Here is a 27,060-nt window from a genome sequence, read left to right as displayed (position 1 = left end):
GTCGAGAGGCTGACGACGGAGTCCCGAGCAGGAATTACCCGGGAACGAGAACGCGATAGTGTTGTGTATCGACTGCTGGCGTATCTCGCTCTGCAATTAGTCTTGCACGGTTTTGCACAGCGCGCTTCTTCTGCAAAAGCAACCCTTACAGGTTCCCGCCGCCCCGCCCGCCCAATTTAGGAAAGGAGAAGCCCGTTACCACCGACCATCCCTGTTGTTCGGTTGCTTGCTTTATTTTCCCCCCGCAAGCAAACCGCCGCCCCCCCAAAAGAGCGCCCCCTGTTCCTCAGGGAAAACGCAACCCCCACCCCCCACCCCCCGCTTTCTGCTCTCCACGACGGGCGCGAAAAAGCGCCAAATGCCTTTTGGATCTGGTGAATCTGAGGGGGAAGGTTCCAGCCGCTCGGCTCTTGCTCTTACGGAGCGCGGCCGCCCACCTCGCTGCCCTGTCCGGGAGCGCCGTCCCCACCAGCCCTCCCGCCACTTCGTGGTCCGTCCTTCTCGTTTAGCGCCGCTCTTCCCCCGCCCACGCGGCTGGGAAAGACCCTGGCAAGGCGGGTCCCCCTCCGCCCGCCGCAGTAGCCTTCGCCAGGACTCTCCGAGCGTGCCGTCGCGGCCGCTACTATTGCAGCTACTATCGCCACCATCGCCACCCCTCCCCACCACTCCCGTAAGAGTCAACCGAAGGCGGCGGGACATCGGTGGCGCGCTGCCCCTTTGGACGGCTGGCTCTCCTGCGCGTGCTTCAGATTTTGGGATTCTGCACTTTGGGACGTCGTCGCGTTAGCGGCTGCAGAGCTTGGGGAGCCAAGAGGCTTTGGTGAGCGGTGGTGGCCCCGTTTCAGGTGAGGTACCCGGGGTTCCTGGGTTGCGTTGATCTTCAGCCCTCCCCTCTCCCTCTGAGGAAAAACATCCCTACGGTTGGAGTGGCTTGTCTGGAAGCAGCGCCGTTCCTTGCCTTTTAGGATGATTTTCGGTGCTGAGCAAACCTGCCAGCAAAGCACGATTTCAACGGGCTGTTAAGGAAAAAAAAAAAAAAACTCGTGCGGTTGTTGACATAGGAAAAGCTGGATGCCAACTTGGATCGTCATCGGTAGCCAAAGGTAGATTTCATGAAAATACGAAACCCAAATGGTCCGGGGGGAATCAGAAGTGCGGGTGCGCAAATTGCGCGTCTGGGGAAGAAAAAAAAGGTTAGGCTGAGTCCGTGCCCCTTAGGAATTGGTGCGAGGGAACGGAGCAAATACCGGTCCGGCCATAGGACCATCCCCCATTCCTAAGAGTCACTTGGTTGAGTTGGGCGGCCAAAGAAATGGGAATAACGACATTGAATGAGATAAATAATGCTCTACTGATTAAATCAAAGATATTAAAGGCAAATTGGTTGGAAATGATGGCAGCTTCGGAAACCTCAGTGAGCAGAATTCAACACTATTTTCTTCTGATTTGCACATCATTCTTGGAAGTATTCTTAGGAGGGTAATAGTGAAGCCAGAGGAAGATTAAACAGAATTGGGTTTAAAGCCCAGAAAAGTAAGCTTAGGGGTGGAAGTGGTTAGCTATGTGTACTTTAAGGAGAATTTAGGCATTGGTGGATGCATTTTACCACGACAAATATTTTGGTTTTTTGCACCACTGGTACACAAAGGTCTTTGAGTATTTATTGAGCTTCTGTATGGATTTGACAGGGCAAAAGAGTTTGCTCCCTTGAAACAGTCAGCTTTTAAATTCAGAACCAACCCTGCGTTTCCTTTTTGGAAAACTGACACTAATTTTATCCAGATTGCAGCTTCTGAGCTCTTGTGTGTTGGAATCACAAAAGTCTTTCACTAAGGTTACTTATTTGATTTTCAGCTCCAGACACCTTGTTTAAATAAATGAAAATAAGGCAGCAGAAAAGGAGAAAGGGAGGGACCCTAAAACGTAATTACATTTAATAAAAACAGCCAAAGCATTTTGATTAGTCTGTAACACAGAGTTAATTCAGATTCCATATGAAAGTTTTTGGCTTAAAAGACCTATGGATTCCTTCACTTCTGAATATAAGTGAATATGAGGCAGAATGAAGTCATGGCTAATCCCAATTCCATACTTTTCTTTCATTTTTTTAAAGATTCCTTTTATCCTATCTTTATTATTTTTATAAATAACTCAAACCCTGTGAGGTGGGTTGGGCTGAGAGAGAAGGACTAATCCAAAGTCACACAGATGGCATTCATGCCTAAGGATGGACTCCAACTCACTATCTCACTATGAGCTATGGTGGCAGAGTTGTTAGAGTGCAGTACTGCAGGTTACTTCTGCTGGATGCCTGCAATTTGGCAGTTCGAATCCCACCAGGCTGAAGGTTGACTCATCCTTCCGAGGTGGGTAAAATGAGGAGCCAGATTGTTGGGGGCAATATGCTGATTCTGTAAACCACTTGGAGCCGTAAAGCACTGTGAAGCGATATATAAGTCTAAATGCTATTGCTATCTCCTGGTTTCTAACCTAGTGCCTTAACCACTAGACCAAACTTTCAATTACATCAGACCGACAGAAGAGTTTGGCTGCTGGCAAATCTGAACCTATTTTACTTATGAACTATTCCATGGTGCTTCCCAATTTCCACATACCTGTGGAAATTTGAGTGTGAAGGTTTTGTGCTCCCACTGGAATTATTTAGAAAGGAAAGTGATTTAGCAATATATTAAAGATAATTTGAGATTTCAAAGGTCTTCTTATATTGCAGAGTGAAAGGGAAATAGTGTTGACAACCCTAACCCTAAGAACTCAATTAAGTCATTACCAGCACAGAGGGGAGAAAACAGTTTCTTTGCCAAAAGTAATTTTCTCTCTCTTTGCAGTAGTTTCAAGGTTTTTTATTTTTAGAGAATTTTTCTTCCCGTGGGAGCCACTGCCACTTAGGCATTGAAATATTAATTTCCGCCTTAGCTGCGATACTGCATATACATTGCAATGATTCATAAATGGACTTGTGAGCCATTATTTTGGAAACATACCACTTCATATTGCATTTTGGATGCAAGTGTTCAAGAAATGACTGATAAAATAACTAGAATAAGATTCTGGAGTTTGTCTCAGATTACTGTGCACTGAGCCAACTACACCCTCAGATATAGATAGCTACATTTTATGTTTTCTTTTTCAAGTAGGGTGATGGTGTTTAGTTTCAAAGATCATATAGTATATACTGCCAGTCATTCTCTCAGCCCTAGGAAAGAGGCAGTTACAAAGCACTTCTGAAAAAATCTTGCCAAGAAAACTTCATTGCACTTTTCCAGGCTTTGCCAGGAGTCAAAAAACTCGCCCTAAGGGACAAAAAAATGGCATAAAATGACTGGATTGAAAGAAAAAAATGGGAGATGGGTGGGAATTTTTCCAGAAGAGAAATAAATAAAATAAAAAGACATCCAGGTGTACTTTAAAACTGAAGCAATTATTAGGGAAACAAAATCTTAAGGGGGAGTCCCAAGAGTGTGCCAATCTTGAACCTTTTTCTAGATAATTCAATCCATTTCAGATAATAATTAAACACCCAACCCGTTGGATTAGGGTAGGAAATCTACATTTTAAACATCTGAAATTCTGAGAAGATATAGTAAAAGTATTCCTGGGGGATGCTATATCTCAATCAAATCGGGGGGAAAAAACAAGACTTTCCAAATTATAAATTAAAACAGGAAGATAGATTGTGATGGCACTCCTAGTGAATTTTATCTGCTTGTACTATAAAGCTTTTACAATCTAAGCATAATAAGGATTAGAGTAAAAGCAGGTTCTGTTGACAGTGGGTTCTATCCATATGCAAAATGTTTTCAGAACTATAAACTGCTCTGGGAAGTTCTCATTATTCTCATTAAATCTGGCAAACCTTTACAATGTGTTGCATGGATGATAATATAGGTCAAAAGAAGTAAAGGATGAAGTCAGTCAGTGAAGTTCCTTCTAACTGTGCTTATTGCATACCTCTTTGGCCTAATCAAATATCTTAACATGCATTTCATGGGTTGGATGCAGAGATTTTTCTCCTTTGCCTTCTTGGCATCTTTCTCAGGCCTTTTTACTTGGAAAGTTCTGCCCATAGAATCCCACTGCTATTTGGTGATTGTTTTTCCTGGCTAGCTTATGGAGATAAGGATGAATAACAGCAGAAAAAGTATTTCCGTACTGTACTGATAGATGGTAGGTTTTTTTTTTTCAAATGTAAGGTAGGATTTTGTTTAAGGCCAATATTTAAAGTTCAGGAAGCATTTTATAAAAAAAACAAAATGAAATGCTGTGTACTCAGGTTTGCAGAGAAATATCCACAAGAAAGCAATCCAACTCAGAGCATCAAGGATTCCTCAAATTCCTATGTACTTATTCATACATCTCCCTCTCTGCTGTTTTAGTTGGATTGCTTTCTTGTGGATATTTTATTACCCATCTAGGTAACATCTTCAGTGCTAATGAATATGGGGTTTGCTTCTTGTTTTGTATACAGTAGCTTGCCCTATGAGTATTGGTGGGAGTGTGGTTTTCTCTACAATGCCGCCTTCATATCCCTCTACTTATGACCATAACAGGGACCAGAAAATCAGTTGTTAAGTAAGGCATCACATGACTGCACCCAATTGTATGACCTTTTTGGCTGCAGTTATTAAATAAACCATTGAATCATCACATGACAAAGATTTGTTACTTTCCCAATTGACTTTGCTTATCAGAAGTCAGCTGGGAAGGTTACAAATGGTGATCATGAGAACATGGGATATTGCAGCCATAATAAATGCACCACAGTTGCCAAGCCTCCAAATCACAATGACATGCCATGATATTTTCAGCACTCTCATAACTTCAAATGGTAGCTAACCAAATGATCATATGTCATACCCAAAGAGTATTATTTTTTATTGAATTGTCTGGTGTTAATGCCTTCATTATCTGAGCCTTTGCTACTAGAGAGTGTGTGTTTTGGTCTGTTTATTGTTTTTCTTAGCTATTTTTCTTGGCCCTTTGGAATGGTATGTAAATGTGGTTTACGTTGTGTGTCTGTTAATAGCTGATTTGTCTGAATGCCAAGCTTCCAGGAATTCCCTAGCATTTTTGGACTTAGCTTGGTCTAGGATGCTCATACTTTCCTAACTGAAACTAGGGTTGAATTTGTGCACGTGTTGTGAGAGTAAGGAGTTTTCTTTTTGTCTCCTGACTTCTGGTTGGTGTTCAAGGATAGGGTCTGCCGGTCTGTCCTACATAGTGACTAGTACAGTCTGTATGTTGTAGATCGGGTTGTCCAACTCACATCATCATGGCTGTGTCACATGATGTATCGGGATTTCCCCCACTTCACTAAATCGGGCATGGGCAGGGCTAGCATGTGACACATCCGGCCTGAAGGCTGGGAGTTTGACAGCTCTGTTGTAGATGATTCTTGTTGTGTTCCCTGACTGACTACAGTCCCCAATCTGGTCCGCATTCCTGGCGGGAGCGCCGATCACTCCAATTGGTTGATGCCGTTTGACAGCCGGCTATAAAAGGAGCTGTCAAACGGCATCAACCAATTGGAGTGATCGGCGCTCCCGCCAGGAATGCGGACCAGATTGGGGACTGTAGTCAGTCAGGGAACACAACAATTCTTGTTTTTTCTTCTTGGGCTATTTAATCTTTAAGTTTACTTTAAAAATTTTGGAGGGATTTATTTGGTTTCTGTGATGCTGTGTGGTTGAAATATTAGATATAGTTTAGTTATCTATATTCCGCTGTGAGGGTGTGGGTTCTTTCATTGTACAAGAATGGGGATTAAATCAGATGGAAAAATAATGTATAGAAGTGTTATTTTTTTCGTAGCTTGTGTTAATCATTCTACAGTTGGTTGGGTGGTCAGGCACTTTTTATGAAAACCATTACAATACATACAAGTGTGTTCAAATCACTACAGAACAACTAAACATCAAATTCAGAAGTAAAGGATCTTTCTTAGCCTTGCTGACAGACAGTAACTAAAAAGTACAAGGACATTCAAAACATATGTACTATCAAGGAGCCATGCTGATTCACACTGTCCATCATATGAATATAATAATTTATTCAATGAACATAGTCTGAAGTATTGAAACATTTTTATAATGCATTAGATGCTCTTGAAATAAATTTTCTGCCCTCTAGTGGTTATTTCACAAACATATTTGAGTTTAAGATGAAAGGAAAGTTAAAATTAAGGGAAACTTTATTATTTGTTTTACTGTAATTCATCACCCACACAGTCTTCAAATTGAGGCAAAACAATTAAAAATAGATTTAAAACAATATATAAAAATACAATTAGTTATTAAATTAGTTATAGCGTATAAAAGATATACTTCAATAACTTAGGCTTAAGCAACTTGCTCTTAGAGTTAGTCTTCCTTAAATCTAGTTTAAATAACTTAAACAAATGTTTAAATAACTTAAATAACAAACAGTGGTTAAAGTTAACACACAGAGAGAAAAGTCTTTATAAATATGTCCATTGGATAATAGTACAATTAGCACTAGAAAGTATTTGAGATAGTTTAGTAGGATCCTTTCAGATAGGACATAACTAGGTTTATGACCAAAATTGTGCTTACACCACCAAAAATGATTAATCCAAGCATTATTTTTCTATCTGATCTACTCCCCTATCTCCGAATAAAAGAAACCACACATTTCACAGTAGAATATAGTTAACCAACATTTTAGCTCCTTTTAAGGACTAAAGCGTACCTTGGCTGATAGGCACATTTGAAAATTGAAGCAATGTTTGACTGTGATAGAAGGATTTTTGTGAGTTTAAAACATGGCTGCAAAAGTGGGAATTGCCAATCATTAACATAAGGGCCTTAAGACGAACTAGTGAGATTTCTCTCCTCATAACCTTCTAAGTTGTCATCTGTCGCTCTTTTCAAGGCTTTAATTTTTTTCTGGAAAAATGGTCTTTACTCCCCCAATATTATTATTTTCAAGGAATTTATGGGAGAACTACAGGCCATCGTGAAAGCAACTCTCGTGATGCTATTGCTTAATTTACTAAAGGAGAAAAGGAAAAGTGTCCAGAAGTGCCAATGTTGCCAGTATGGCTGCTTGATTTGTGCCATGAAGAGTGGTGGGTGTTGCAGCCTCATTGGCACCTATGAGAAGCTCCCTTGTGGTAAGCCAAGGAAATCTCACATTACTGAGTACAGTATATGTGGAAATGAATCAGAAGATGGATGAGAAGTTACCTCAGATTTTTATTTCACTACTGGCAGAAGTGAATGGAAGAGAGACAGAAAGGAAGTGCATGCTTATTGATGTTGTTTCTTTTATTTTTGAGGTGAAGGAGAATATGGTGGCAGGAGGAGGAGTCAAGCCACACGTTTATTCTCTGCTGTGATTAGGATAGCCGCAGTCACACTGTGGCACTGTCCTCCATTACATCAGATGTGCCCACAGTTAATTACACGTTACCTTGCTGAATTTGCTGCAGCAAGAAGTGTATATTTAACAAACCAAAATGCAATACAAGAAGCTGGTGTGGTTCTTGTGGTTGTGTTTAGGGCTAGTTTCAGAGCACTGCAATATTCATGTTATTCTTTTTATACAAACCATTTGAGGGAAGAGACACTATTAATACCTCCAGGTTTAAAAAAGGATCTCTCGTATTGAAACAACAGGTTGGAAAGGACTAGAAATGTAATATAATTATGTGTGCTGCTGATTTTGAACATTCATCAAAATAGAAGGAAATAACATTTAATCTATTGTTGCTTTTGAATATACAACTATGGCATCCTGTAGCAGAACATCCCAACTTGGTGTTCTCCACAGGCATTCAGAATAAAATTTACAGAATTTTAGGAATTGCCCTCTGACTAGTTAAGTCCATGCTTAATTTTGAATTACTCAAATTAAATAGTGCAATTTCTATTGATGTGGCAAATAAAATGTTTAACCCGAAATTAACTTTGGAAGGTAATTGGCTCTGGACTTACTCTAGAAAAGCGATGCAGAAGAGACAAAACAGCTGCATTTCCTATGCAATACAGGGCAGGTGGTTCTTCCCTCTTGTCCTTGCTCTTGGGATTTCCCCTTTCCTCCTAAAACCAGGGTCCCATGGTACTTAACAAGCCATTCTGCCATCTTTGTCTTATCTAAATATGGCTTTGCCAGTGGCTGCTTTTCAAGGTAATTCAAGGGTAAACAGCACAGCAGAAGATAGAAGTTGTTTTAAACATTCCATCATTGGCCAACATGGAAGTACACTGGATGACTGAAATAGAAAAATGTGAAGATACTCCAAGCAACCACAGAAAAACTAGAGAGCTGGGAGAATGAACTTGGGAGCCGTGTGAAAGGGGCCTTAGTGGTTCATTTCAGAGTGGATTTGATTTAAATCAAGTCAATTTAAAGCATGATTTAAATCATTACTAAAATAGCTTGATCTAAAACAACTCAATTAAAGTACTGATTTTTAAAGAGCAGCTGTCATCTCTGTCCCGCAACAGCTCCTCTAACCCGCTGTTGACTCACTGACAGTCCCAATATTGCAGAATATACAGCCTCATGCTACATAACTAAGCTCTATTTCATGCTGAATAAACTAAATTATTAATGTATCTGAAATAGAAAACTATCTTTAGATAGATTTTTATTCCAAAAGCATTTTATTAAAATAAATTTGATAAAAATAAAACATCTGATTTAAATTTTAAAAATCTGATTTAAAATTTAAAAATTATCAATTTTTATCCACCCTCGTGTATTTATTTTACATAATTTATGAGATATTCTGAAGGTCTGGATTCAGTTTGAGTCAACCTAGATGTTTATCAAAGATTCTTGAGAAAGGTATTTCACTGGATCGATCCTGGTTTGTTCTATCTTTAATATTGTTAAGTATAACGAGTTCAGTTAGGAGATCTACTGAAAATTCTAGTAAAAAAAAAAGATTTAGAAATAAAATTTTCAAAGGCATCAGCTGTGACAGTTTTACCTCAAACTCTTAATTGTTTTTAAAATATGTTAGTTCGGTAGTTATGGATACAGAATACAAGAACTGGAATATGCTGTGTATAAAGTCCTGGATTAAGATTGAGGAGAGATTGATTTCAATCAACAGCAAAGAATCCTTGATGATTGATTTTGGGGCAGGCAGTTTTTCTCAGCCAATCTGCTTCACAGGATTGCAGCTCAGAATAGGAGATGGAGTCAGAGCCCCACATAAGAACCTAGAAGTCCTGAAGGAAAGCAAGGATGTATTAAAATTTTAAATGTTTTTCTAATACTACACAGTGCAAGCATAGAGAATCATATATTTGTAAGAAGATTTTAAAAATTATCAATAAATAAAATATTTCTGTCTTTGCTAGCCACATGAGTAGATATTGGTATATCTAAGATGCAGAATAAAATTTCAAAAACCTAAAAACTATAAAAAAAGGTGCTGATAGCTATTTGAATATATTATTTGTATTATATTTATTGTCTTTGTAGCTCAACTCTATCCAGTCGCACTGTTTATTCTGGGAATAAGGAGTACTAAGTCTTAAAGTGGGAGTTTTTCATTGTCTTTATAGGGCCATATTTAATAGTGCTGTGATACAAATTTACAAGATTTATGGTCGCTTTTGTAAATTTATGGTAATTAAAATAATATTTCTCTCACACTTTTTTTTTCAAAACAGAAACAAAGCACATGATGGCCTTAGTTCTGCTAATTTCCACTCTTGCCTTCAGCCTCACAAATGGAATAAATCTACAAGATTTTAGCTGGCAATTAAAAAAAATACCACAGATTGTGAAGGAAAAGACTTTCTTCCTTGACACTCCTAAATATGAAGCCAGTGCCAAATTAGAATTGAGCGGTGTGTGTGGGATTGAATGCCAAAGGACACTGCCAGTGCCACGTTGGTCTGATCTGAAGGAGCTGCTTTCCTATGAGACAGTCTTTGAGAATGGCACGAGGACCTTGACAAAAGTGGAGGTTCTGGGGATGGAGCCCGATGCAGTTGTAAACATTACTACTAAGATGCCAGCAAGAAGGAAGAGACAGGTCTATGGCACAGACAGCAGATTCAGCATTTCAGACACTCGCTTTCTGACCAACTATCCTTTTAACACCGCAGTCAAGATCTCCACAGGCTGCAGTGGTATCCTTATATCTCCAAAGCACGTACTCACTGCTGCCCATTGTGTGCATGACGGTAAAGATTACATTAAAGGCACCAAGAAACTGAGAGTGGGGCTGTTGAAGTTGAAATCCAAAGGCAGTGGCAAGAGACAAAGGGGAGCCAAGAGGAGTAAGAGGGAGATCCCAGAAGTCAAAGAGGATGAGGTTGACTCCAAACTCCAGAAAAGGAGATCTGGCGGTAGAGCTGGAAGAAAACAAAAGACTCTTCCTGTGTTGAATGAGAGGAAGTCAGAGCGTAAGCCATCTTTCCAGTGGACCAGAGTTAAAAGTACTCAGATCCCCAAAGGCTGGACAACAGATGTGACAAGAGATGTTGCAGTAGATTATGACTATGCAGTTTTGGAACTCAGGCGTCCCCACAAGAAAAAATACATGGAACTTGGCATCAGCCCGAATAGCAAAATGATTCCTGGAAATATGATCCACTTTTCTGGATACGATGCAGACCGAGCTGGCCAACTGGTTTATCGCTTTTGCAGCATATCTGATGAATCCAGTGATCTCTTCTACCAGTATTGTGATGCTGAGCCTGGTTCTACTGGTTCAGGAATCTACCTCCGCCTTAAGGAACCAAACAAGAAGAAATGGAAACGCAAAATCATTGGCATTTATTCTGGCCATCAGTGGGTGGATGTTAATGGAGAACAGCAGGATTACAATGTTGCAGTTCGAATTACACCCCTCAAATTAGCTCAGATTTGCCTCTGGTTAGGGAACAATGACACCTGTGCACAGGGCTAATGATAATGCAGGATCACCTAATATCTAGTAGGGTTAGGCAATGGAAGTCATACGTTGACTTGCTTTGGTTGTATTTGAACTTGACATCAGAAATTGGATTTCTTTGTATTGAGGAACAACAAAAAACAAATAACTCAGCTTTTATGAGAAATTTTTCTGCTAGGTTAATTAACCATAGATATGAGGTGCACTTAAATCCCAGGTTGTGTATGTATGTATGTATGTATATGTCTCTCTCTCTCCCTCCCTCCCTTTCTCTCTCTCTCTCTCTCTCTCCTTAAACACACATACGTAAGTATAAATCATTCATACTAAAGAACAAATATTCTTTGGTCTTTCAGTTTATTATTCAGTTAACACTTTAAAGAAAAGATTCTTCTCTGGTAACTGGTATTATTAAAACATTTATTATTTTATTTCCAACATGTTAACTTATCTCAGGGTTCTGCTCAAATAAGCATCACACATTCATTATTGAAACATAGAGAGGTAAAAATGGTCTTCACACTTTGATGGTCCTACCAAGTTAGTGTTTAAGTATTTCTAAAGTTTGGGAAAACCATTTTCTTGAATTCTAAACCAATAAATGAAGCTTAATCAAAGTGGCATGTTCCCAATTTGAAGAAAAGAGAACCATGTAATTTAAATGCCATTAAATTATATTTAGAAAATAAACAAAAATTGTATTTGTTTTATTCAGTCACTATTTTGAACAAATCCCTGCCTTTTAAAATACCACAGTGGTAACATGAGATACACAAGTTGCACTGTTTCCCAACCTCAACAACATGGGGCTATGAAAACTTCAATTCCTAAAATGCTTAGCAGTGGTTATGCTGGCTGAGGATTTCTGGGAACTTGAAGTCCACTCACTTAAAGTTGCTGAGATTGGAAAACCTTTATTAGGATTTATCAGTGAACCTTTCTTTCTTCAAATGATAGGCCACATTGTGGAAACAGTTCTTCAGATTTCCACAACTACCGAAGCCAATAATTACCGGTATTTGTTAATTAATCATGATCTAATGTTTACAAAATTTGTAGGTTAACATTTAGGTAAATGTATTACTGATTTGTTATGTATAATTCTTCTTATAAGAATTCTCATGGGTTCTTTTACTAGAAAAGGATTTAAGGTAAGCTTGTTATTTAAAATGTACACATTTCAGTAGTTTTTCAAAATAATATCTCCTGTGCTTTCTGCTTCAAGGATTGTCATGTATGTGAAGGCCATTTGGAGAAAACAAACTCATCGGAACTCTAATATGTAAAGTTAAGGTGAAATATTCCTGGCCATATGTAATCTTGGTTTTATTAATATTATAATAACTTTATTTTAACTTGAATTGATCAACATTTTTGTAAAAAAATGTGTAATAAGAAACAAAGTTTTTAAATATATGTATAAATGTGACAATCACTAAATTCTTAAAAACACTTCAGTTTGAATAAAATATTCTTAAATTTGTTTTTTGCCATAACTTTTGAAAAAGTATTAAATGTAGAATTGACATGCAAATACATTTTTATTATTTCTCTGAAATGTTCATTTCAAAATATTCCATATCAGATTAATTATAATCTACAAACCTTATTCAGAAGTATTCTTATTTTGAATTATTTTTATGAAATATAATATCCTTAATATTATAATATCCATAAGAAAAGAAAGAAGGCAATTGTACATCATGATGTTCTCAAAAGATATAAAACATACTAAAGGTTTGCAAGACTAATTTAAAACTAAATTTTATTTGTCTGGAAAATGTGTTCTAGTTTCTGTTATACTCAGCAAAATATTATATCACAGGTTTCCTACCAATGGCTTAATAGTATTCTCAAGCAATCATAAGACATCCCTCTTCAAAGAACTATAAGTTCTATGTCAGAGTATGAATTGGTATCAATTACTGAAGTACAGTGTGAAAATAAGAAAGTGAAAGTTGCATGTTATATTGCTGATCACTGGATTTACTGGATTTAAGAATTGGGGGGAAATTATGTAATATTTTTAATAGATGGGAACCAGAGGAAGAAAAATTCATCTAGGTGTCATAAGTGAATGGGGAAAAAAGGAAAAAATGCAAAACTGTGTAGGGTTACTGTATATACAATATCTCTTTGTTTAATATGGGATTTAAGCAGAAATCAGCTCATATGTACAAATGGAAAAATAATACATATAAAAGCATTAGTTTATTACAAAAATAGAAAATTAGCAAAGGACAATGTACGAACGACAATTAGGGATGTGCAGACTACTCCATAGATAGCTGATAGATAGCTTTTGAACAATCTATGAATAGAGTGAAACATGCACGCACAATATTGTTTGCTGTAATTGGAATCTGGTATGCTTTGGATAGAATCCAGATTCCAGCCCACCCACTCCCGAAATTTGGATAGCTCAACCTTGTAAACTTTGCAAGGTGTAGAAGTCCTGGCTAGTTGTTTTATATAACTTGTCCCGGTATGTGGGAAAGATCTTGGGAGATGGAGGGAAGAGATGTTGCCTAGGGAATAGTCAGATAAGAGGCAGCATAGCCCACAGAAAGAAACTTCCCTAGGTTCTTGGACTATAAAGGTGATAGTGGAAGAATTGTACTTTCAAACTTGTAAAATATCTGGTTGTGTCTCCTGCCTTGTCTAGGCCCTGGTTCAAATTGATAGATGGCCACTGCTGTCAGCAATATATCTTTTCTGTTTATCATTGGACACCTGCGGTTATTTATTGGGGTTTTGTTTCTCTGTGTTAATCCTTATGAGTAACCCAAAACTTCACTTGTGTGAGATGGGCAGTTATATAAATCTCACAAATATATAAATAAACTGTAATTTTAATCCCTTGCAAAGAGATCTTCTTCCTTTAGTCCTTTACACAAGAGACTAAGAGGAAAAATCTCTGTGAGGAGCTAAAAGAAAAAGTTTTTAAAATGCACAGGCCATCCAGAGTGCCTATGGCATTATTTTTCCATCTGATCTACTAAAAGAAACCACATACTCAGAGCAGCATGTTGTTTTAATGTACAGGGAAAGGATGGGATGTCAACTGATATTCAAATGCCACGCTTGATCAGGTGCTCCAAGAATTTTTTAAAAAGTTCCATAGCATGAAAAAGTTTTAAGACCTCTGTTTTAAATAATCTGTTCAGCAGAGAATATGTATCACTTCTGCAAATTTGCTGAGCAAGGAATTATATCTCCTGCTGCCAGGAAAGCCACCAAGATACAGGAATATCTTAGACATATGTTAAAATTGGATGTTTACAAGTGACAAAAGACCAAAAAAAACCCTGCACTTTCAATTGAAGACGGCTGCCTTCCAAATGGAAATGACAAGTTCCATAAATATTCCACAAATACAGACTGAGAAGATGCATCGCAAGACCTTTCCTACATCAAGAGTAACATACTAATGAGAGGGATAAAAAAACATAAAAGAAAAAATACCATATAAAAAGACTGTACATTTTTCAGACATCAAGGCATTCGTTCCAACAAGGTTATTAAAGTGTAGATCATTGTTACCACTTCAAAGTAATTCATATTTCCATTTTATCAAATCCTATAATTAGAACAAGGGCAAGGCCAGGTGAAAAGTTCTAATTCATTTGAGGTCCAAAAATGAGTTTGTGAATAGTCTTGAGTGTGCCTTTCCTTATCTTTACCATAGTTATTATGTGGCTGTGGTGGTTGTAATTAAGCTTCCTGTTCCTTGTGGATACAAGTTTTAACCCACAACTGAAAGAACAAGAGACATATTCAGACAATGATCATCTCCACACAGTATTATACAATATAAAGCCTCTTTATCAATGATGCACTGTCACAGTGCTTGGCTGGATGGAATGTTAGTGTTATAAAATTATAAAATGTTATAAATCTCTACAATTAAAATGGTCATTATTGCCATTTTCTCTTGATGTACAATGTATTTTCACAGTGCAATTTAAAATCCACATGAAAAGGTAAGAGTTTCAATCCATGTTATGTACACATATACATAATATAAGCATATATTACAGAAGTTATTTAAAAAAAACAGTTGGAGGACAATCAATTAACTTTCTGCTTCTTGTGCCATTCTTAAGAACTCAACAAAAGAATGGCTAGTTGCGTACATTTAGACAGTGAAATATTTTATGGAACTATTTTTTCATTTTAGTTTGTTAACAAATATGAAACTCAGTACAGTATGGAATACATAGATATCCTACAGGGTAGTTTTTCTCTCTAGTTTTACATAAATGTAAGAAAGTTGGATCAATTGCATGCTAAAAGTACTGGATTATTTCCTGGACATTAATCTCAATCTGAAGTTTTTTTCATCAATTAAAGAAATCAATGGGATGAGAAAGTAAAGAGGTTATAGAAATATAGTGTGACTGTAGCAAGGTGTATTCTGAAGCAGTAAGACAGTTATTCTAAGGTTAGCTATAAATCTGATCAGTGCTGAGATTAACAAAATTATAAATAAAAGATAAATATAACAGCAAAAAGACAAATCTGTCTCTTTAATTTTTATTTTCTATACTTCATAGTTTCTCAGCAAGAATTGTTTTTGTTTGGAAAAATGAATTGCTGATAATATGGTATGGTAACATTTACATAGGGTTCTTGTCACACAGCAATCAAAGCTTTCTCAAAAGCAAAGGCAATATAATTCTATGTTTCCAGATAAATCTGGAATTCACAACCCCATACTTGAGTTCTCATTTCATAAATGAGGTTTTGCCACTGCTATTAAGTATGCCCTTAAATATATCAATATATGTGGTGGAAAGTCAACGTTAAGCAGGAAAATAGAATGGCAGGATGAAATTACAGTAGGGAGATGCCTAGTGCTCCTATTCTATGCCCAGAAAGATGATAAATCTCACTTTGAAAATAAAACTGAATTAATTTTATCCACCGAGCTGGCCATAATGTGCATCAAATGGGAATCATATAGATAGATAGATAGATTAGATAGATAGATACATACATACATACATACATACATACATACATACATACATACATACATACATACATAAACAGCTTTTGATTAATGGCTAAGGTTATGTAAACATGTGCTGCTCTAAATGAAGGCCCTAGCCAAATTTTGTATTTTGAAATCACAAATTAGGATAAACTCCAAATGGGGACAGGAGGACGGATGATTTTCATAAACATTATCTTCTCTGCTTCAGTAGTCACACTTACAAGTATTCCTACATGCACCAAAGATATGAACATTTTGTGAAAATACTATGCCAAAAATACAGGATTTTGACTCTGAAGTTAAGGAAACTCTTCTCCATATTATATCACACAGCTTCACACAGTTCACGGTTGCTACATAGCATCCTTATATTGTTATTGCTAGGACAACAAGGCTGACACATCCTAATAGTAGTCCTGCAAGGAAGCACAGGTTGCCTTGGCAACAGGGATACATTCTTTTGCCTCCCTTTTTCTCACTTTCCTCCTGGCCATTTCACTGAGGACAAAACACCATTTTCATGACAGTCGTGAAGAGGAGTGCCAGCTAGGATCACACAGCTACAATGACTGCTTGAAGATGGCCTGAAGGCCTCAGAGAGGACAGGAGGATAACACAGGCCTCAGTAACGTTGGAAGATTAAACACCAGAGGAATGAAAGGAAAGGAGACTGGGGAAAAATAGGAAGGGAAAAGAGAAGAGAAGGTATGTGTTATATTTATTTCAGGTGTGGCCAGCTGAAATTATACAGAAGTTGACCAGAATGGCATTAGGGCAGAGAATGAGATCTACACCGATCTCTCTTCAGCCGCCCATGGCTGGGACTCTCTCCCAAAATTGGTTCCCTGCCGCTGGCTCACTCTAATTGTCAGGCCAGCCAAGGGATATTCTGGGGCTGCTTTAATCCTTATTTTTGTTGTGAGGTTTTATGTTTGCAAATGTTATAGTAGTATCCTTCCCAAGAACCAATTACCATCTACAAAAGAGAAGATAAGGAATTGCCTCGATGTACCTGGAAAACTGCAGTGGGGAGCATTGCAGTCTTCAAACAATTTAAAAAAGACATTTTAAGGTGTATAACTTTAAAGGAAAATATTGGGGAAAATCAGCACACACATCCACTGCAGCAGAGGTGGTATTCAGCAGGTTCTGACCAGTTCTGGAGAACCAGTAGTGGAAATTTTGAGTAGTTCAGAGAACTGGCAAATCCCACCTCTGACTGGAGATTTTGCAGTATCCTTCCCCTGCCACGCCCACCAAGCCAGAACCTGTAGTAAAAAAATTTGAATCCCACCTCTGCATTGCCGTCTGTTTATTCTAATGAAGTACTCTTCTAGGGTTCATCTCAAAATCTGCATAAGCAAACTGCATGTAAATATTTATGTGTTGCCTAAAGTCAAATAAAAGCTGTATCAAGCTCAATAGAAGATAACTGTGTCCTAGTTCTATTATTGAAAAGAAGAAGTAAAAAGAAGGAAACCATGAACAATGGTTGCAGTTCAGAAACACATATAACATCATTTTGGATTTGAGAGTCATAGTCCAGGAATAAAACAAAAATCACATGCAGAGAATCTAATGCTACACAAAATCTAATGCATGCTACACATCTGTTGTTGTTCAGTGGCTAAGGCATGTCTGACTCTTCCTGACCCCATGGACCATAGCACTCCAGGATTTCCTGTCCTCCACTCTCTCTCTGAGTCTGCTCAAAATCATGCCTGCTATGTTGATGACACTACCTAACCATGTCATCCTCTGCCATCCCCTTCTCCTTTTGACTTCCATTTTCCCAACATCGGGGAAAGCAAACACCGTCTTTCCAATGAGTCCACTCTTCTTATTTGGTGGCCAAAGTATTTAAATTTTAGCTTCCATATCTGTCCTTCCAAAGAATACACAGGGTTAATTTCCTTTAGGATTGACATGGGTAATGTAATCAAAATGGTTTATAGCTGCCATTTACTTATACAGGTAATATATGAAAGAGGATATACAATAAATCAGACCTCTGAGGCTGGGTAGGTTGGGAAGACTGCAGCAGTGTAAATGATGGAAAGATAGAAAGCTTGTTTTTTAATGGAATTTTTAGAAGTCAAAATGGATTGAACTACAGTATTAAGTCATTATTACCACCAGTATGTTCTAATGTACAGTCGTTTCTTTCAACCTGGAGCTGTGGATAAAATGATCGCCATCATCATTCCTGTTGCTGGAAATTTTATGTGTTGATTTTTGCATCTTTGGGGAATGCTGGATTATGACAAGTGGGTAGATATAATGCTACATTTATTATCTTTAATATAGGGCAAGGGTGGCAAATCCAGATAGCCTGAAGTTTAAATGGTTGCCACTGAAAGGCATATTGGGTGCAATTTCACACACTCCTATGTTTTAGCTTCTGTAGTAGATTGTGTCAATAAAATAAAAGTTATATCTAATAAAAGCACTGTATTTTGCATAAAAGGGACAAAAATAGAACATTGCACCTCACAAAGCTCCCGATCACTAAATTGTGGCTGACATCAGAGATAATTAATCTGTACTCATCTAGAGAAAGTGACTCAGATGTCAGCACTGCTCAACCTAAACTGGAAAAGACAGCCTTTAATTTCAACAAGTTAAGGTGGAGACATCATTGCAAGCGCATGACAGTTTACTAAGTGGACCCTGTGTCTGCTCCTCTTACCACATCAGTTGCTAATTGCTGTTTTGGGCTGAAATTATATAGTGTTTAACAGCTGGGTGCAGCCATGTATTTTATCTGTATCATGACCACATTGGAGTGTTTCTGCAGCTGGAAGCCAGTTTAGAATGACATCTGCAGAACTGGTACCTCCTGTTCATTTTGGAGTCTATTTGTCCAGCTAAATTTGGATGCAAACTTTACAGCTGAACATGAAGACAGGAACAAGAGAGTACCTAACAGGCCTTAATGTATGTTATATGTATGCTACCCCACACCATTACTGACCCACTGCCAAACCGGTCATGCTGGAGGATGTTTCAGGCAGCAGAACGTTCTCCACGGCGTATGTTGTACTGTATGTATATATGTTATGTGCCATCAAGCTGTTTTTGACTCCTAGTGACTGCATAGATTTTCTCCACATTCCATCTATTTAAATCCATCCATTATTACTAAGCAGGGCTCCAAACAGTTTAATTTTGGTCATTAAAAGTACTTAATCTAAAGTATGCTGAATAATTTTATTTTTACCCAACAGCATATTCTCTTTCAGAATAGCCAAATATAGGAATTACCAGCATAGTGCTCATGAGAATATAAAATTATTTTGAAGTGTATCTGCAATTGTATAGTCTGACAAACCTTTATAAATTGTGTGACTGAGGCAAAATAGGTCTTCCACAAGTATTTCTAAAACATCATACACACCCATTTTAACATGTCATCTTAAGCAGTTTCGAAAAACCTTTCTGATAACTCATTTCAACAAGTTTTGTTTTTTGAGCATTTAAATATGCTCCCTTAGGAATATTGTTGGAGTCGTAATTGTATACTTGTTAAAATGCTTCTTTCTCGAGATATTGACTATTTCTTATTGAAATTATTCATCAATATATGACAGTCCTTTTTGGGTTCAAGGAGGGTATGCTGTTGTGCAGCTCATCTGTGAACACAGAGAGAGTTCCAGTCCCTGTCTAGAACATAGAGTCTTGAACAATGTTGCTGAACCTTTTTGGCACCGAGTGCCAAAACAGGAGCACATGCGGGAGGGAAACCGAAAGAACAGCTTCCCGGCATGCACCCGCGCACCAGGAAGCCGAGCTTCTGGTTTCTAGCATGTGCATGCATGCTGGCCACCTGGTCTTCTGTTTCTGGTGCATATGCACTTGTGAAGACTAGCTGGCCGACATGCATACATGTACTTGCGCACCGGGGAGCTGCTCTTCCAGTTTCCAGTGCTCCCATACGCGCAAAGACCAACTGGCTGGTGCACATGCGCATGCCGCAACTGAAAGAACAAAGGGTGACAGTTGGCATGCCCAGAGAGATGGCTCTGCATGTTACTCCTGGCACATGTGCCATAGGTTCACCATCACAGGTCTAGAATAATGGGGGAAATGGAAGTACATTTTCATAGTAACTGTGAATGTTTTTGGCAGTACCTGTCTTTAAAGGCAATAGAGATTTCATAGCACTGGATTATTATGAACTGCGGTGATGCAGTGGTTAGAGTGCGGTACTGGCTGCCTGCAAATTTGGTACTTCAAATCTCACCAGGCTCAAGGTTGACTCATCCTTCCATCCTTCCGAGGTGGGTAAAATGAGGACCAAAATTGTTGGGAGCAATATCCCGACTCTGAAAACTTCTTAGAGAGGGCTGTAAAGTATATAAGTCTAAGTGCTATTGCTAAGTGCTCTTTGCCAGCAGGTTTTATCAGCAGCCAGAGCTTCTAGTTCCCTTGGCTGGATGTCACAATGGTGCATGTTTCTTTCACAGCATCTTTGATGCACCTTAAGGTCCCTTCCCAAACTCCAATACATTACAGAACAATTAGTAAGGCACACAGTGATCATCCATTCTGATAACTTGTCCCACCCACCTCATGTGGGCTCTGATAATCAGAGACTCAATGCTGGTGGACTCTGTGCGATCCAATATCTCCAGGATGCAGATATGGTCTTGCCAACAAATGGTGAGGAATGGGCAGGGCATGTGAAACTTCTCTAGTTGATATGCCTTTGGAACAGAGTCCAGGACTCAACATCCATACAGAAGAAAAGAGACAATCACCTCTCTGTAGAATTTCTGCTCGGTGGTGATTGATTGATTGATTGATTGATTATTTATTTATTTTGATAACAAAAGCATGTATGAGAAAACAAGTATAAATATGAACATAACATATAAACATATAAGTGTACGAATAAATGGGAACAGTAGGGTAGGAACAGTAGGCACACTGGTGCGCTTATGTACACCCCCTTACAGACCTCTTAGGAAGAGAGTGAGGTCCAGGGTAGACAGTTTCAGGTTAAAGTTTTGGGCGTTTGAGGATGTAACAAGAGTCAGGTACTGAGTTCCAGGCATTGACCACTCTGTTGTTGAAGTCATATTTTCTGCAATTGAGTTTGTAGTAGTTTACTTTGAGTTTGTATATAGAGATGTTATATTGATTGAGCATACCAGTGCTTGGTTGGCCTTGTTGATACTGGAGTCATTTCTTTGTCCAAAAACCCATTGATTGAGGTGATGCTTCCCAAATATTTGAAAGTATTTATCATCTGGTTGTCGTCATCAGTGATTTTTGGTTTTATGGGCTTAGTGTTTCGTAAAGGCTGGTAGTTTACACTTATTCGGAATGATCATACATAGCAGCATCTGAGAATCTGTTCTTCATCAACTGTAGATTATTATCCTTATGTGCCAGGAGTGTACAGTCATCAGCAATGCAGATTTCTTGAATGATTGTATGGAGGCACTTGATGCATTCAAGTGGTGAAGGTCAAAAGAGAAAGCTCTCCAATTGTACTACCAAAAGGTACACTCCATCTTTCAGACCCTGGAGAGCATATAAATATATATTTTATAAATTTATGAAATATATAACAATTATATTTTATAAATTTCTACAAAATAAATGGTTTATTATTAAAGTGGTGTTAAAATTCTTGAACATCTAAGCTGTAGTATTAATTTAGCATAGTAACTTATACTTCACCATATAGAAAGTTGATCTTGTCGAAAACATTCAAGCAGCACTTTTAGTACAACTCAGATTGTTTTAAAAACAGAGAACTATGTGTAAAATTGGAACAGAGGGAACACACCACATTCAAATATGAGCTTGCACAAAGTAACTCTAATAACACTGTGGTAAAACAAATTTGTGTAAAAATCTTGGACACATTTTTTTCTTGAATAGAAACAATATTCCTCACATAAACGGCTGGAGCAACTGTGCAGTTTAGCCCAGCTTTTGAAATTTACCTGAGTACAAGTCATGGAGAACTTTATTTCAGGTACCAGATGTCAGCCACCATGTCCCCCCCCAAAAAAAAACCCCAGTAAATTTTAAGCTTGTAAAATAATATGTTGGCAAATTTCATGTTTTATTTGACAACTTTTAAAAATATCGCAAAGCAAAATCTTTTTAGTTGGTGGTTGACTACAAACAAAATATATATATATGAAAACCACTCAAAAATTACAGAGCAACTTAAAACTAAACCATAATGTTAACTTATGGACCAAAATGTTCTGTAGATCCAAAAAACAAACCAACCACCCAGTAAATAGAAGCTGCAACATTATATGAAGTCTTTCCGCAAAGCACTTAAGACTCCTTGTTTGCTGAAACAATTTAATCTAACATAAGAACTGTATTTAGAAAGGAAAAACTGCTTTCACCTATTTATAAATTATGCAGTTTTGATTTTGCTTATTGCTTTTGATTAATCAATAAACCTTGATTATCAAAGGAGGATGAGAGTTTTTGTGCTTATTTTACATTATAAGCTCCTGTAGTATGTTCACAAAGTTGCATGCTGTTTTCAAAGATTTTTTAAAAAATATGGATGCACAAAGTTAACATGCATATACAGTATTTCTTTGGATTGTAGCTAATTAAATTCCCTTAACTTTTTTGAGTTAGTTTGGCAACAGGACATTCTGAAACACTTCAGAATATTCAAATAGGATTTTTAAAAAATATGGCAAGACAATCAGATACTCAACCCCATATTCTATATGCTGTCATAATTGATAAGGTGACAACTAAAAAGACCAAAGAAGTAATGCCGACATGTCAACTCCTAATAAATCAACCTTTTTTTTTCTGAGAGATGCGGCTAGAGACTTATGATTTGAATGGGGGTGCATGTCAGAGTCCTGCCAGCAGGCCTGAGACAAGAATAAAAAAATAACTTGTAACTTCATTCAAATTTGCAAGTGAGAAATGTCATTGAATTCAACTGGGCTTACTTCTGAATAATTATGCATAGGTTGCACTTCCTGTCAGTGCTCTGTTTGGTTTTACCCACCCTTATTATTTTTATAAATAATTCAAGTCAGTAAACATACCTTGTATTTCTTCATCTTATTTTCAACACAACCCAGTGAGGTGGGTTTGATTGATTGATTGATTGAGAGAGAGAGATAGACTGGTCCAAGCCTTCCATACAGCAGAATGGGTAATCCAAACATTGTATTCTATTTTACTTTAAAAAGGACAAGAACAAAAAATGGAAAGAAGGACATACAACTAAGGCAGAATATCAGCAAATAGCCAGAATCTGCAAAGACGAAGTCAGGAAAGCAAAGGCTCAGAACGAACAAAGACTTGCAACAAAAGTCAAAGATAATAAAAAAGTTTCTTCCAACATATAAATAACAAGAAAAAAATCAATGAAACTGTCGGTCCACTAAAAAGAGAAGATGGCAAGGAAGTAACAGGCAACAGAGAGAAAGCAGAACTGCTTAACTCATTCTTTGCATCAATCTTCATGCAAAAAGAAACTATAGCTCAACCTACCAAAAGCATAACCGTAAAAGACAGACCAGAAATAAAAGTTAAAATAAACAAAAAAAATAGTAAGAGAACACCTGTCTAATCTTGATGAACACAAATCATGGGGCCTGATGGATTACATCCCAGAGTTTTAAATGAGCTGGCAGAGGTCATCTAAGAACCACCGCACCGTATCTTTCAAAAATCTGGAGCACCGGGGAACTACCAGAGGACTGGAAAAGAGCTGATGTGGTTCTTGTTAAGTTTGAGCAATGAGAGGCTGAACCAGAGCATGAGTGCAACAATACTTTATTTTACAATAAAGGGCTGACCGTGCTTGCCACGCCTGGAACTGGCTCGCAGCAATCAGCAACTGGTTGGACCCCGCAGCCTGCTTTTATAGCTGGCTGCTGGAGAGAACCAACCAATGGGAATGGGGGAATAACGCCCACACAAAGTGAGTGGACCTGAGTGAGAACTCCTAGAGTTCTCAGGACATAACACCCCTTCCCCCCAGATGCGAACATGCATAGTCCTTGAGGTAGACGGGGGGTTTGTGTTGGCGCCCGGAACGGCGCAGCTCGGGAACATTGTCTGTCTGTTCGGTATCAGTCTGTGACGGTTGAGCCGGCATAGTGTCGCCAACGCTCCCTCCGGACTGGGCATCCTCGGAAACCACCGGGTTGGTTACTGGGGTCGAGCTCTCGTGGGTTGGATCAGACTGGTCAACTCTCTGGGCGCTGTTGTCCGAGTTTGGGTTGACCGGAGCGACCGCTGGTGCAGACTGGTCGTTGGGTGCGATGTGGCTGGGCGGCGGATGAGGTGGTTCCTCTTCGACTGGAGACTCTGGATTCTTGTTGGCAAGGGTGCTGAGGCGCCTTCTAAGTTGGTCTATGTGTCTCCTCCAGACGCGACCATCCTCCAGCCTGACCCTATACGATCTCGGCCCGGTGACGGCGATGACCTCGCCTGGAATCCAAAGTGGGTCCCCAGCGAAATTCCTTGCGAATACTGGCTCCTGTAACATAAAATGTCTAACCCCCGAAGTAGAAGCGAGGGGAGAGTCAGGGCAGTATTGAGGGTGCAGTCTGTCCAATACAGTCCTCAGGCGCCGGCCCATCAGAAGTTCCGCTGGGGACTTATTGGTGACTGTACAGGGGGTCGAGTGCTGGCTCATCAGGAACCGTGCGAGTTTGTGGTGCCAGTCATCCCTGCCAAACCTAGCGAGGGCCTCTTTGGTGGTCCTGACGGCCCTTTCAGCCAACCCATTACTGGCAGGGTGAAATGGGGCTGTGAAAATGTGGCGAATGCCCAGGTTGGCAGCAAAACGGCTGAATTCTACTGATGCGAACTGTGGGCCATTATCGGAGACAATGGAGTCGGGTAGTCCATGTGTAACGAACAGGCGCGTTAACACGTTGGTGATTGCTAGTGTGGTGGTCGTGGATAGCTGTGCCACGTCTATCCATTTGGAATAAGCGTCCACGACCACTAGGAACATCTTTCCATGCACGGGGCCGGCCAGATCGATATGGATTCTAGACCAAGGGGCGCTGGCGCTCTCCCATCTGGTAGGGGTGGCGATGGGGGGAGCAGGACGGGATTCCTGGAAAATGCTGCAGGAACTTACCCAATTGACAATGTCCTCGTCTAGACCCGGCCACCACACGTAGCTGCGTGCTAATGACTTCATTCTCACGATGCCGGGATGTCCCTCGTGCAACGCCTCCAGGACTCGGCACGCAGCGAGGTCGGAATGACCACTCGAGTGCCCCACAGTAGACAACCCTGCAAACTGGACAGCTCCTGCATGCGAGTCTTAAAGGGTGCGAATTTGTTATCAACGTTGCCTCCCGGCCACCCCCTCCTCACCCAGTCGAGCACCTGGGCGAGCGCTTGGTCTGCCTTGGTTTTAGCGGCGATGTCAAGGGCGGTGATGGGCAGGTCCAACTGGGTGATTTCGAAAATGGCGTTGACAGGAGCTGGGTCTTCAGCCGGAGCGGGTAAGGGGCAGCGACTGAGAGCGTCGGCGTGGGATAGAGTTTTGCCCGGGCGGTGAATAAGTTTGTATGAGTAGGCCGCTAGGAAAAGTGTCCACCTTGTCATCCTAGGGGAAAGGACTTGAGGTGTCTGTTTGTCGCCGGCCAGTAGGCCCAGGAGGGGCTTATGGTCGGTGACCAGTTCGAAGAAGTGGCCAAAAAGGAATTCGTGAAACTTTTTCACGGCCGCAACAGCTGCTAGGGCTTCCTTGTCTATTTGGCTGTAGTTTCGCTCCGTGGCCGAGAGTGTCCTGGAGAAAAAGGCGATGGGGGCCTCGGCGCCATTGGGGAGTCTGTGACTAAGGACCGCCCCAATTCCAAAAGGGGATGCGTCTGCTGCCAGTACTAAAGGAAGGTTGGGGTCGAATTGGATGAGTACTGCCTCTGACGTAAGTAGTGATTTGACGGCGTTAAACGCCTGGTCTTCTTTGTGCCCCCAGTGCCACGGTGACTTTTTGTCTAGTAATCTGTGTAGGGGTTCGGCTACTGAGGCTTTATGGGGCAAGAAGGATGCATAAAAGTTCAGCAGCCCCAAGAAGGCTTGTAGCTCCGTTTTGGAGGTTGGTGTGGGAGCTTCGTGGATTGCCCTAACCTTGGACTCCAGGGGGTGAATGCCAGAGGCGTCAATTTTATAACCCAGAAAGTCCACCTGTCTAGTGGCAATGGCGCATTTTTCTTTTTTTAACTTGAGGCCATGCTGTCTGAACCTCTCTAACACTGCTCGCACTCTCTGGAAGAGTTGGGGGCTGTCCCTGGCCGAGACCAAGATGTCGTCGAAGTAGGGTACTACACCAGGAGGCCCTGTAAAATCCGCTCCATGAGGGATTGAAAAATACCGGGCAACACTTACGCCAAATTGGAGACGCTTGCATCGGAAGGCACCCCTGTGAGTGACGATGGTCTGAAGTTCCGCTGTTTGGTTATCAACAGGGAACTGTTGATATGCTTGAGACATGTCCAATTTAGCAAAAATACTGCCCGGCTCGAATGTGTGTAATAAGTGCTGAATGACGGGCACAGGGTAGGCGCTAACTTGTAAATATTTATTGATTGTTGCTTGTAGTCCGAGCAAATTCTCAGGCTACCATCTTTTTTAAGGGGTGTGACAATGGGCGTCTCCCACTTGGCGAAATCTGTTGGCTCAATGACCCCTTGTTTTAGTAGTTTATCCAATTCAGCGTCTAGTTTTGGTCGAATAGCAAATGGAACTCTACGTGGTTTTAATCTGATTGGGACTGCCTGGGGGGTCAACGGTGAACGAGATGGGGGTTCCATTATAACACCCCAGCTCCTCACTGAACACATCTGCGTAGTCAGCGAATAAGGAGTCAGTGTCTGAGGTTGAGACAGCATGGACTCCTGTTAGCCCTAGGCCAAGGTGGGGAAACCAATCGAGCCCCAATAAGGTGGGTAGATTGCCGTTAACTACCACTAGAGGTAGGTGGCCTTTAAAAGCTCTAAAACTGACAAAGAACTTGCCTCTGCCGATCACGGGAATGGCCTTCCCCTGGTAGTCCTTCAGACTGAACTGGCATCTCTGAAGCCGGGTAGTAGATAGGCTGGGATGGAGTCTCTTGAGGGTGCTCCACGAGATTATTGAGAGCGCTGACCCAGTGACAACCTCCATGTGGCACGGTTTACCTTCTAGG

At 39.8% G+C, this 27,060-nt stretch overlaps 1 protein-coding gene across 1 annotated transcript; it reads left to right on the top strand.

Moving 5' to 3' along the window:
* The first annotated feature begins 391 nt into the window (after nt 1-391).
* PRSS35 (serine protease 35) lies at nt 392-12,435 on the top strand. Its single transcript, XM_026726506.2, has 2 exons — nt 392-845; nt 9,666-12,435. The coding sequence occupies exon 2, from the start codon at nt 9,677-9,679 to the stop codon at nt 10,910-10,912; it is 1,236 nt and encodes a 411-aa protein (XP_026582291.1). The 5' UTR covers nt 392-845; nt 9,666-9,676; the 3' UTR covers nt 10,913-12,435.
* Nucleotides 12,436-27,060: the final 14,625 nt, after the last annotated feature.

Source organism: Pseudonaja textilis, chromosome 1 (genome assembly GCF_049901715.1).
Source record: "Pseudonaja textilis isolate UNSWEBS1 chromosome 1, rPseTex1.2, whole genome shotgun sequence".
Classification (NCBI taxonomy): Eukaryota; Metazoa; Chordata; class Lepidosauria; order Squamata; family Elapidae; genus Pseudonaja; species Pseudonaja textilis.
The sequence above is the reverse complement of the archived record's forward strand: the minus strand, read 5'-3'. Positions and strand labels throughout refer to the sequence as shown.